This window comes from Dermochelys coriacea, chromosome 1 (genome assembly GCF_009764565.3).
Source record: "Dermochelys coriacea isolate rDerCor1 chromosome 1, rDerCor1.pri.v4, whole genome shotgun sequence".
NCBI lineage: Eukaryota > Metazoa > Chordata > Testudines > Dermochelyidae > Dermochelys > Dermochelys coriacea.
The window spans coordinates 162,134,119-162,147,487 of record NC_050068.2 but is presented as its reverse complement, the minus strand read 5'-3'; the positions used below and the strand labels follow the sequence as shown (position 1 = coordinate 162,147,487).

Here is a 13,369-nt window from a genome sequence, read left to right as displayed (position 1 = left end):
AAAGTTTGGAGGCCCAATGCCTCTGACATTCTGGGGTTCACTCAGGCCAGTAAAGGGTTCAGTCATTGTCTGCCTTGTAGCCCTGCGTGTCTTGTGACTGTGCAGTTTTCGTTCAGAGCTCTCACCTCAGCAGCCTGCCAGCAGGCCACAAGCCTCACCCTGGGTTTGCCCAACTTGGATACTCCTTGCAAGCTGACCTTAGTACCTTTCCAGGCCTGAATTCACCCCAAAATATCCTTCTTCAGGATCCGGTTCCTCTCATTAGACCCTCTCAGAAAAAGCATTAGGTTCGCTGCCTCTACAGAGACAGTAGAACATTCCAACCTGCCAGCTTAACACAATCATACACTTTACTGAACTGTACCAGCACTGATGATTTATAATGACAGCAAGATACATTTTTTTAACAAAAGAGGATGGATTAAGCGATGCCAAGTAAAAGGAATAAAGGTAGAGATGGTTGCAAGCAAATAAAAGTGAACACATTCATCTAGAAGTCTAAAACTTAATCTAGCAAGATACCCTCTTTGTTTAAGACAGGTTTCAGAGTAGCAGCCGTGTTAGTCTGTATTCGCAAAAAGAAAAGGAGTACTTGTGGCACCTTAGAGACTAACAAATTTATTAGAGCATAAGCTTTCGTGATCCGATGCATCCGATGAAGTGAGCTGTAGCTCACGAAAGCTTATGCTCTAATAAATTTGTTAGTCTCTAAGGTGCCACAAGTACTCCTTTTCTTTTTGTTTAAGACAGTTTCTCTCTCATCCATTGTCTTCTTTCCAGATTTTTACTGGCTTGCCTGACCAGGACCCATCACAGAGATCAAATTGAGCTGTGCAGTCACAAGACACAGAGGATTACAAAGCAGGCATTGACTGAACACCTGACTGGCTTGAGTGAACCCCAAAATGTCACAGCCCCCAACTCTTCTAACCTTTAAAATAAATCACAACTATCAGCGACCTTGGCAAAGACAGCTGACCATGAATGGGGACAAAGATGTGTCACGGCCATCTTCCTATTGCCCTCTTTCCCTAAAAATAATAATGACAATAGAAAGGTTAATATAAAATGGCTGAAATACCCTGCAAATACTTAGGTTAAATGGTCAAAGTAAACATTACGGGTGATTTTTTGAAATCTATATTAATTAAAATACTATGGCTTATGCTTTCAGAGTACGAAATAGAGAGATCGTTTTTTCTCCGGATGAAGTGTGTCTTGGCTAAGAGGAATGCAGGCTTGACATGTAGCGGCTATAAGGTAACATGCTGAAGCCTTTCCATGTTCAAGGAGTAACAGGTTTTATTATATGGGTAGCTGTAAAACAAAGTCTGCTACTGAAAAGAGTCAGAATGCCACTGCTGGGTACAGATTTTCTTATTAATGCAACAGTACATCCTGAAACTATGGGCCAGATTTTGATACCCATGCACATGCTGACTAGTACCTAACTCTACAGGTAGTCCCATTGATTTGAATGAGATTATTCCCTGTGCTGTTCCGGATGAGTAAGGGTATCAGAATATGGCCTCATGTGCCTGTATATCTCAATTCAGGATTGATGTCTACCACAGTCTCAGGTTTATTTATCAACCTCTTAGCATACACTCTTTTAATAGTTACTGCACTTGAACATGGGTGATGGTAAATACTGTAATCCTACATTAGCACCTGCCATGCAAGCATATATTTTCAGCTTTACTTTGTGCATTTATTCTCCCATAAACTAAACAACATATTTCTACTACCTAAGCAGCAGCTGAGAAAGTTACCTTACACACAGTTCTACTGAAAAATAAATGACTTATTCAATAGCAAGAGAGAAAACATCTCAGAGTGACCTGCTATTGTTTTAGAATTCTTCCAAGGTGCAGACATTTACCTCACCTTTTAAAGTTGAATAATTATTCCTGAAAGTGTAGTTCTGGTTGCTCAGCTGTCCTGCAGTGTACGTTGTTCTAACCCATAATTTATATTGAAACAATTTTTTAAAAAACTGAGTAGGTGGTGGCATCCTGCCTTTCTTCTTAGATTACAATTTGTCAGCAAGCGGAGTCATGTGCCATTTTCCCCCCCTGAAGTCCTATTGCCTGATTACAGTGTATATTGTTTAAAGATGTGATTTTCTAGAGCGCTCAGCATTGCTTTAACTCTGCTCTCATCAGTCAATGACTTAAAGGTTAGGCCAATGCTGAGCACTTCAGAAGGTACCACCTGAATAGCCTAAGTGCAAGGGAAACCAAATATGCCTAATTGTGAGGGAATGAGGAGGCTCTGGTGGGAGATTTTAAGTACGTTATCACTGGGTTATTATTGACTGCCATATAAATTAATGATTGAATGGGGAGCTTTAAGAGGAATCTATTTTTAGATATATAGATAATGGATTGCCAAGGATTGCTTAAGGCAGTGGACACACACTCCTTTTTACTGGAAGAATGTACAAGTCAAAACCAAGGAAATATACAAATAAACTGAGGGATATATAGAATGTGGTTTTGATACTTGTGGAGTTTCCCACGTTATTTGGGACTGAGCCTTGCAAGAGAGTGCATAGCCAAATAGTAGCCGTTACAAACTAAGAATATTTATGTTCCTCAAATGAGTTTTTAAGAGCATTTTGCATTTACCTTTGTTGCCCCAAATCATTATTTATTCCTTTTTACAGTCGAGTAGCTAAATTTTAGCATCAGATATGCGCATGCAACTCTCATGGATGGCAAGTGGAATTATGTACATGTATGTCCAGCTAGAATTTGGCCCTTCGACATTGGCATTGTTTATTTGTCTACAGGGATCATCTAATCCTGACTGGAAAGAAGCAACACTTTTAATGTGTCTAAATAGATATTTAATCATTTATAATTTGGGCTACATTCATAAGTCTCTTAAAGTGTATCTGTTTCTCATCATAATGAACAAATTCAATAGAATTCAATAGAAGTAGTTTTGATGCATCAAACTGGCTGTTAAAGTATAGCTTGGAATATGTATGTCTGTTGCATGATTAAGTCACCATCAACGGCAAATTTCAGTTTATTTGGTTAATGCACAATAACTATCTTATTGTATCTATATTAAATGTATATTAGATAACCTTAATTTAAAGCATTAACTGGAGAGCAGTCCATATGGCACCAGGGCCCTTGCACCAGATTACTATGTGCTGGTGACAGTAACACAGGTTCACAGCATGACTGCATCTCTACTTACAAATAAGACACTTAGCAGCTTTAAACTATGCAGACAGACAAATGGTGTTAAGAGAAATTGTTTGGATCACCATTGAAATAGATGCTCTCAAGATGCTCTCTTGACCTGTAAGACCTCTTCCTTTACCTTAAAATATTTACTGTGCTTTCTTTCCATGCCAGGTGATCCACTGCAGTGGCTATTTGAAGATACGTCAGTATATACTGGACATGTCCTTGTATGATTCCTGTTACCAAATTGTAGGACTGGTGGCTGTGGGTCAGTCTTTACCTCCCAGTGCAATCACTGAGATCAAGCTTCACAGTAACATGTTCATGTTCAGAGCAAGTCTGGACTTAAAACTTATATTCCTAGATTCCAGGTAAGCAAAATAATTTGGTTTTCATCATATAGCATCCAGAAGTTAAGTTTTGTCAAACTATAGGGGTTTCTAAATACTTCAATATACTTCATTTTTAGGTGTATTTTAACTATGACATCATTAAAATTGAACTTGAGCACAGTAAAAGTATGCTGAACTTTCAAAATGATTCAGTAAATAAGGCAATGTTTTATCTTTAAAATATCAAGCCTACGGAACCTGATTCTAATCTATAGTTACGTGTGTTATGGTAATGTCCAGAGGCCTCAAGGAGGGATAAAAGGTGGGGGAAAGGAAGCATTATTATGCCTGTTTTACAGGTAGAAAAATGAGTGAGAGAGAGATTAGGTGACCTGACCGAGGTAACACAAGAAATCCGTGGCAGAGATGGGAACTGAAACCAGTCTCCCAAGTCCTAGTTCAGTGCCTTAGCTGTGAGACCAGCCTTCCTATCTAATGTCCCTAACCTTGCCTATATTATAGGTTTATGAAAAGATAAGAGTGACAATTAAGTCAAATGGCCATTTAAAAAAACAAACAAACAAAAAACCAGGCATTAAATCTCTTCAGAAAAATAACTATTGGGACAGCTTGCAAGATTGCCTAGTGCACAAGCTATGCCTGGATTTATGGGAAATAGGCACTAGAACCATCTGAGCACACACTACCGATACAACCCACGCGGATGCCTGAAAGAATTCCCACATGGGCAACGGAAAAGCACAAATCTGAGCTCATAGAGACACATGAAGTGACTAATTGATCTCTTTTCAACATATAATTATGCCTTACAATGTACTTTGATGATCTGTATCGTCTAATTTTAGATGTCCCAAGGGAAGAACCTTCCAGCTAATTTCCAGTCTTATAGGTTTAACTACCAACAGGCAGATAATTCTAACCCCCACCCCCATCCAAAAAAACCCAACCAAACCCCACAGTACTAGGACTGTGGAACAAGATTTGACCTACTTGGTGACTTCCGTGACATGCTGGAGTTTCAAGGAAAAGAAATGATATTCATACATAATGGTAAAAAAGTCTATGACCAAGACATTGGAGAAGTTTTGCAGAGCAATTTAAACACTCAAAAGCATGCTGTCTCTCCAGGCTAAGATCAATGAGGCCCGGTACTGAAATGCAAGTTACAATTTGTTTTAGGAATCCTCTCTTTTTTTTGTCATGTTTAATGCAATACATCCAATATTGCTAAGCACTGAAAGCTGGTGTATGCTATCAAGTTAGGTCGGGTTAACTATAGTTGCTCAGGGCTGTGAAAAATTTCTCATTATGTGCGATCTATTTAAGCAATCCAAGCGCCGGTATAGATGCTGTTAGGTCGCCAGAAGAATTCTTACATTGACCTAGCTACCGCCTCTCAGAGAGATGGTTTTACTCCAGTGATGGAAGAACCCCTTCTATCACTGTAGTATGTGTCTATACTACAGCGGTGCAACTGCAGTGCTGAAACTGTGCTGCTGTAGCATTTCTAGTGTAGATACAACCTAAGGCTCAACAATATGCCTGTACATGGCAGAGCTAAGATAGGATGAGGAAGAGGTGCTCTAATGGGACCTCAAGAGGTCTTCTAGTCTAGTCCCCTCCACTCACGGCAGGACTAAGTATTCTGTACACCCATCCCTGACAAGTATTTGTCTAACCTGATCTTAAAAATCTCCAATGACAGAGATTCCACAACTTCCACAGGCAATTTATTCCAGTGCTTAACTACCCTGACAGTTAGGAAGTTTTTCCTAATGTCCAACCTAAATCACCCTTGCTGCATTTTAAGCTCATTGCTTCTTGTCCTATCCTAAGAGATTAAGGAGAGCAATTTTTCACCCTCCTCCCTGTAACAACCTTCTATGTACTTGAAAACTGATACGTCTCCCCCGCAGTCTTCTCTTCTCCAGACTAAACAAATCCAGTTTTTTTTCAATCTTCCCTCATAAGTCATGTTTTCTAGACTTCTAATCATTTTTTGTTGCTCTCCTCTGGATTTTCTCCAATTTGTCCACATCTTTCTTGAAATGTGGCACCAAGAACTGGCCACAATACTTAAGTTGAGGCCTAATCAGCACAAATAAAGTGGAAGAATTACTTCTCATCCTGTGATTCTATGATTCTAAATCGAGTTGCCTGGAGGCATAAATGTCTTCATAAGAAACCGTCTATCCAGAGGCGCTGATTGGAGCACAGTGAACAAAAGGTCCTGTTACACCACTGAAAAAGATACAGCCAGCACTGTCCCCACACTTGCCAGGAAGCACAAGGATGGGGTCGGGCCCCTGTCCCACAAAGATGAACTTCTGGAACATCAAGCATTGTCGGTAGTGCTGGCCAGTGCCTTTCCCCTAGCACCCCCCAGTCCAGCTGTCCAAATTATCATTACCTCCTGCCAAGAAGGTATTCCCCTGCACTCTCTCCAACTCCTACCTGTAGTGTACCCACACAGAAAGGGCATTATCGTGCCCTAAATGGTAATAGGAGAAGACAACTAAATATATCAGCTTTAAGGAGAAATAGTTTTAAATACTTTAGTTTAAAAGTTAATTCCAGCCCACAAAAGTCATCTGTGGCTGCTGCTTTACTGTATGCACCCATTCATTCCCTCAATTTCAAGGGACACTGGAGGGGAGATGAGATAATTTTGGCCAGTTCTGTTCCCCTTTCTGTTTTCCTTGTTCACACACTCAGATGAAAATCAGGGATATTTGGAGTAGAAATAGACCAAGGCTGCAAAACTCAGATCCAAAATCAAACTTTTCCAAACTCTGAGTGTGTTTAGATCAGCGTGTTTGTTTGACCATTCTAGAGGTAACTGCAAAATTAGGGATACAGAGCCAACATCTGGAGCTGTTCAACTCCAGGATTTTGATTTGAGCACATCTTTGATCATTAGTTAAGCAAGAAAGCCACATGAAAATCACTCTCTTCATTTTAATTGCACTGAGATCTGAGTGACTGATGTAAATCAGACCTAAAGAGGGCTTAAGGTACAGTAGTTCAATGGACCTCTCACAGTTACAGGGTGAACTATGCCTTAGATCCTCTTTAATCACTCTCCAGTGCACTTCTTACGTGACAAGCCTGGCTTCGTACACCTCACCCTGTGTGGAACCTTGTGGTCCAACCACTCTTAGTTGGGTGTCTGGGGCTGTTTCTCAACTGTGTTAATGTGACAGGCCCAGCTGAGTTTGGCACCTCTCAGCCCTTTCACTGTTGGAACCTGTGACCAGAGAGTAGATTAAAATGACTCAGATGAGGCCTTCAGAACATAAGAATGGCCACACTGGATCAGACCAGTGGTCTGTCTAGCCCAGTATCCTGTTGTCCCACAGTGGCCGGTTGGAGGTTTAAGAACACCCGGAACAGGGCAATTTCAGATGATCCATCCCGTCATCAAGTCCCAGCTTCTGTCAGTTGGAGGTTTAGGGACACCCAGAGCATGGGGTTGTGTCCCTGACCATCAGCTCACAGCCATGGATGGACCTATCCTCCATGAACTTATCTAATTCTTTTTGAATCCAATTATCCTTTTGGCCTTTACAACATCCCATGGCAACAAGTTCAACAGGGTGATTGCGCGGTGCCATGACAAAGTTCTTCCTTTTGTTTTAAACCTGCTGCTTATTAATTTCATCACGTGACTCCTATATGAAGGGATTATGTGAAGGAGTAAACCACACTTCCCTAATTCACTTTCTCCAGACCATTCATGATTTTATAAACTATTATTATATCCCTCCTTGGTCATCTCTTGTCTAAACTGAACCGTCCCAGTCTTTTTAATCTCTCCTCGTATGGAAGCAGTTCCATATCCCTAACCATTTTTATTGCCCTATATCTTCTTTGAGATTGGGTGACCAGAATTGCACACAGTATTCAGAGTGTGGGCGTACCATGGATGTATATACTGGCATTATGATATTTTTCTGTTTTATTGTCTATCCCTTTCCTATGGCTTCTAACATATTGATAGCTTTTTTTTGACTGCTGCTGCACATTGAGTATGTGTTTTCAGAGAACTATCCACGAGGACTCCAATATCTCTTTCTTGAGTGATAACATAATTTAGCCCCCATCAATTTATATGGATAGTTGGGATTAATTGGCATTATTTATACATTTCCCTAAAAGTACAAAGCCCATCGAGCAAAGGATAAAACCAATTAAAGTCCTATATATCTGGATCTGGTACATCTTAATCTTTCCTTGCCAGCTTTTGTTATTCCCCCTCAGCCCAGCTAACAACTCATCCCTTGCTGAGAGAAACAGACTGTCCTGATCACAGTAGGCTTTCCCAGTCTTTTTTTTCCTTGCCAACCTGTCAGCTTTCACTGATACCCTGGACAGCCACCTGGCCACTCACTCAACCCCAATCCTTTTCTAGGCCCAGGGCCCTCTAATGCAGTGGTTCTCAACCAGAGGTATTTGTGGCACCTTAGAGACTAACAAGTACTCCTTTTCTTTTTTGCAAATACAGACTAACACGGCTGCTACTCTGAAACCTGTTATTATGCAAGGCACTGAATTTAGCTGTATGGAGTGGAAATCTATCAACTTAATGAAAAAACTCGTACAGATACAAAATTTGTTAGTCTCTAAAGTGCCACAAGTACTCCTTTTCTTTTTTGCGAATACAGAGCAACACGGCTGCTACTCTGAAACCTGGGGTATGCGTACCACTGTGGGTACACAGAAGTCTTCCGGGGGTACATCAACTCATCTAGATATTCGCCTAGTTTTACAACAGGCTACATGAAAAGCACTAGCAAAGTCAGTACAAACTAAAATTTCATACAGACAATGGCTTGTTTATACTGCTCTATATACTACACACTGAAATCTAAGTATAATACTTATATTCCAATTGGTTTATTTTATAATTATATGATAAAAATGAGAAAGTAAGCAATTTTTCAGTAACAGTGGGCTGTGACACTTTTGTATTATTATATCTGATTTTGTAAGCGTGTAGTTTTTAAGTGAGGTGAAACTTGGGGGGATGCAAGACAAAGACTTCTGAAAGGGGTACAGTAGTCTGGAAAGGTTGAGAGCCACTGTTCTAATGTCGTAGTGTTCCCTTTGACCTCTCTCTCCTCAGCCTTGCAAAACAGTGATATGATCAAGGCTGCTGAATAGTCTCCTCTTCCTAGCTATACACCTGGGCATTGTGTTTGTTGGGATGCTTCTTATGTAGGCCATTGGTTTACCTTTCCTGCTTGGTTCCCTGAACAACCCCTTTTGATCTAACTCCGTAGCAAGTAACCCATCAAACCACCACACACAGGTATGCACTATATTCATGAAAAATAAACCAATGTTTCCCACTTGGTCATAGAACCACTGTGCACTAGGCAGAATTTGGGTGCTGAGTTTTGTGACCAAGGAGAGAGTGGGAGTGCTGTGGAAGCCACATCCAACTCTGCCCTCTGCTCCCTCCCCCAACACACACCTTGCAGAGGGAGGAAGCTCTTCACTTTACCCTCAAGTGACCTCCACCTCATGTCAATGTACAAAATATCACCGACAGCCCCTAAGGAAAATGCATCTAAATCCTTCGCAGATGAAGGAAAGGTTGCCATGTTGGGGGATCTTTAGGAAGGGCTTGTGTGTTTATGGGAAGTGTTGCTAGAGGAGCCTTCTTTCCTCCTCTCTCTCTCTCTCTCACACTGCACGCGCGAATGCACACAAAACCAACAAAGGAATCCTGAAATCATGAAACATACAAAGCACCTTTTCCTCCAACTGATGTGTCAGTATAAAATAAATATAAAGTCCTGCTTCTCTGCAGGGCTAAACAATGAATGAAGCTCTAAGGAAAGAGAAAACAAAAGGCATGATAATCAAAAAGTGGAGTTCACGTTATTTGCAAGACCCGATTACACTGTGTAACACCTCTTGTACTCATTTTACAGGATTGCTATGTTATCTTGAAACTGAGTGCAGTACCTCTGCTCTGCTGTTAGAGATGGAGAAAGACCATGGGAGTGTAAATGCCACCAACACATAGATAAACAAACAAAGCTAACTGTGATTAAATTCCTTGATGTAATTTAGAGTATATTTTGCTATCAAGTAGCAAGGACAGAAAGAGCACTTGGGTCATGTAGTCTGATCCCTCTTGTGTGGGACTATTTCTATAAGGGCCCACTACAGAGTTTCTTGCACCTTCCTTGAAGTGGCTGATACTGGCCACTGTCAGCATACTGGACTAGATAGATCTCGGCACTGATTCCGCATGGCAATTCTTATGTATTCACTACCTCACTCCCAGTCTGTCTGCAGTGATCGTACTTTTACTTCATTCCATTCAGTTCCCATCCTGTTGCTCTTAATGTTAAGAAACTTTTGCCTCGTGTTTAACTTAAGCTTTCCTTTTCCTTCTTTAGCTTTCAGGCATTGCTATTGTTCCTTGTCCTTCCATCTTCCAAAACAGAATAATCCTCTGCCTTTCTTTAGACAGTTAGCTTGAATTTATTTATAGACTGTGAGAACGGCCACTGTAGACCAATTATTTTTGCTATACTCATATAATCGCAAAGGCGTAACATTTGTCAATAGTTTAAAAAAAAACGTTACTCTACAGTTCTACAAATGGATCATCAACTGGATCTTTGTGCAGAGGATCATTCATGTTAGTAGCTCCAAAGTTGCTACTAATAAGATAAACTAAGTAAAAATCTAATGCTGAAATAAGTTAACAGATCCTCCTCCTTGACTGTATCTAGGAGGCTCCTTTGTGTACAATATTACTGCACCCTGTATTTGGCAGGCATATCAAAGTTTTAATTTCATGTAAAGATGATTGTTCTCTATTTCCAAACCAACATGATTTCTCTGCAGCCTTTTAGCACTTGATTAGTTGGCAAAATCAATATTAGATTTAATGAATTTGAATATTTCTAGAGATACTGCTTATCTGTCAGCCTTCCTCTTCTAGGGTGACTGATTTAACTGGATACGAGCCCCAAGACTTGATAGAGAAGACCCTCTACCACCATGTTCATGGCTGCGATGTCTTCCATTTACGATATGCTCACCATCTCTGTAAGTAATTGGCATAAAGTGATTGGCTCAAAACTTCATCTTAGTCAGTATGATCAGGGGTTCTGCAGACAACAGCACGGTGGTGCAAGGAAAACAAATCTGAAAAGGGACAGATCTCAAGTGCTCAGCACCCATAATTGAGACCAGATTTTCAAAAATACTCAGCCCCCATTCAGGTAGCAATTAAATGGTCTGATTTTTAAATGAGCTCATCACCCAATATGCTCTGTTCTTTTCAAAATATATTTGATTACTTATTTTGCTGCCCAAATGGGAGCAGAGCTGTTTTGAAAATCTGTCCCTGATTGTGAAAAAATCTGTCTCTTAATGGTCTTAGTTTAAAAAAAAAAGTTATGCAACAGTTCCATTGATTTTTGCAACTACATTGGTAATAATCAGTGTGTGTTTGAAATGTTGGATGTAAAACCAAAAAATTCTGAGATGCATGTTCCTTAGTAGTATGTGGATGAGTTCTGAAAACAGTGTCAGGAGAAACAGGTACATGATTAGTAATTCCCCATTGACAAGAGGGCAATTGATCACCTCCTCAAACATCTGTATTTAGTTTATTCACTGAAATATTAACACAGTAGCATTATTCATTTATTTATTTTCCAGAAGCAAACTGGGGGGGAATAGAAAATTTTTCTGATATGGCTCAGACTTCCACGCCCAACTCTTACCACATACACTAATTATGTAAACAAACAACCCAAAAGAAAGGACAAAAGAAACCCAAACCATTGCTAATGAATTGGTTTCCAGATTGCTACCATTGGTTTAAAACAACCAGAAAGAAACCATCCTTGACCCTCTCTCTGAAGAAGAGTCAATCCCTTATGTTACTGTGTGATATTAATGAAGATCTGGAATATATAGAAGAACTATATAGGAAGGTGACCTTACTGTACTTAGAGCAAGTCAATAGTGAATGACTAAATATCAAATTCTATGGACTCCAATGGGAGATATGCACAGGAAGGCAGAAATTGACTCTAAATATGTTGGCATTTTCCAAAGAATTAGTGGAAGCTCAGACCTGCTAAGTCACATTATTTCCTACTGGCTCTTATTTTTAGTCTCCTCTTTTATGAAAGACCAAAAACTGTTTATATCCTTAGTTCCTTCCTATGGTATCTGACTGCTCACCTGCACAAGCCAATGCTCATTTTCCCCCTCTGATATTATTTGAGATAGCGATGTCAAACAGTAGAAATAATTCTGATAAAGCTATGATCTTCTGAAAAACAATATCTCACCTTTACAACACAGTCATGATCATCAGAACCCATAGCATCAGAACTCATGCTGGCAATGGAAGGCAATAGCTGATACTTTGGTCCAATTTTGTAAATAGGATTTGAATGGTGCACGAGTGGAATTTTAAAATACAGAGATATGACTAAGCTACTTAGTTAAAAATACTGATCTGGATGCTATAACTGAACTATAAAGATAAAAAATTACAAAGTTTAGAAACAGAAGAAATATAAGAGAGACATATATAAATTAAAAGGTCTGACGAGTTAAAGTAACCAAGGGCCAAGAAGAGGGAGAAAATGTCAAAATACTTGGGGAATAATAGGAACAGTAAAAAAGCATGGCATGAATAGTGAGTAATAATGATGAAAACAGATGTAAAATGTACAAACTTCTGCGCCTTCAGAGAGCACTATTTTAACTCCCCCACCATCCATCAGCAAACATCTGACGAGTATGAACAGTAGAAGGTTGTCAGGTCTGAATGTATACAATTAGCATTCTATGAAACAGTCTGATGATTAAGTGTCACCTGATGTTAATCTGGAGAGAAAAAAATCTTACACCTGATTAGGGAATTAAAAAACCAAAACCCTATACTGAGATAAGCTCTTCCAAAATAAACTCAAAAACTATAAGACAAGCATTAGAGAGAGCCATGAAGGAAACAATAAAACTAAAAGTATAAACGGGTATAATAAGAACAGCAAGACTAGTAGATGTGAGAAGTTTGCTGAAGATATGCTGATATAAAAATAGTTTCCTGTTTGAAACATTTGGTAGCTTCGAGATTGAAGAAAAAAATGTTGACATTTCAGAGGGTTTACTTATTTCTGTAATGCCGTCGGTGTGCAGGGAATTGCTGTACAAAGGAGGAAGTTTGCCACTCAGCTAATGGGTCCCTGTCTAAGGAGCTGATAGTCTTCAAAACCGGACAAGTGAAGCCATTACAATGCAAACAAAGTACTCCTAGCCTCAGCTGTGTCTTTTCTCTTGAGCCTGCTTCCTTTGTAGGGAGGGTTCAGTGCACCAAAAATGTTATAATCCCATTGTTTCTACTCCACAAATTGCTGCCAGTTTGTCCAGGAACTGGATCCTTATGCCAGGGCAGACAAAGTACAAGCCCCAGCTGCTCCCTGGAAGGGAACCTCACAGGTACAACGCCCAGTATAATGGAGGAGGTGCAGGTTAAACTCTGCACCACCTTGAGCCTCTTGTCTCCCAGTGTAATGCTCAAGACTTTCAGCAAAGCTTCACTGCTCTTCCAGGCAGCTAGGGAGCTTTAAAGGGCTGCTATTCTGTCAGGGCACCATCCACTGATCATGCAGTTGTAGGGAATCCAGTAGATTGCTAAGTGGTGTGATCTGGGGAAGCTTAGACAATTACTGTTGCAACTGTAGGATTGAAAGGCCAATTTACCTGTAGTTGTGGCCTTGAGCACAGGCTGGTTAATGATGCATTTCAGTGAAACCTATGGAACCT

General features: G+C 40.0%; 1 protein-coding gene across 3 annotated transcripts in view; it reads left to right on the top strand.

Moving 5' to 3' along the window:
- SIM2 (SIM bHLH transcription factor 2) overlaps positions 1-13,369 on the top strand; it is a 90,266-nt gene that overhangs the window by 41,650 nt on the left and 35,247 nt on the right. For all 3 annotated transcript variants that reach the window (XR_006278714.1, XM_038417221.2, XM_043507585.1), the window contains exons 5-7: positions 1,175-1,260; positions 3,375-3,574; positions 10,521-10,627. Coding sequence is in view for 2 of the 3 variants with exons in the window: in XM_038417221.2 (XP_038273149.1) it covers positions 1,175-1,260; positions 3,375-3,574; positions 10,521-10,627 (393 nt within the window). In the remaining variant the exon portion in view is untranslated. The remainder of the gene's footprint in view (positions 1-1,174; positions 1,261-3,374; positions 3,575-10,520; positions 10,628-13,369) is intronic.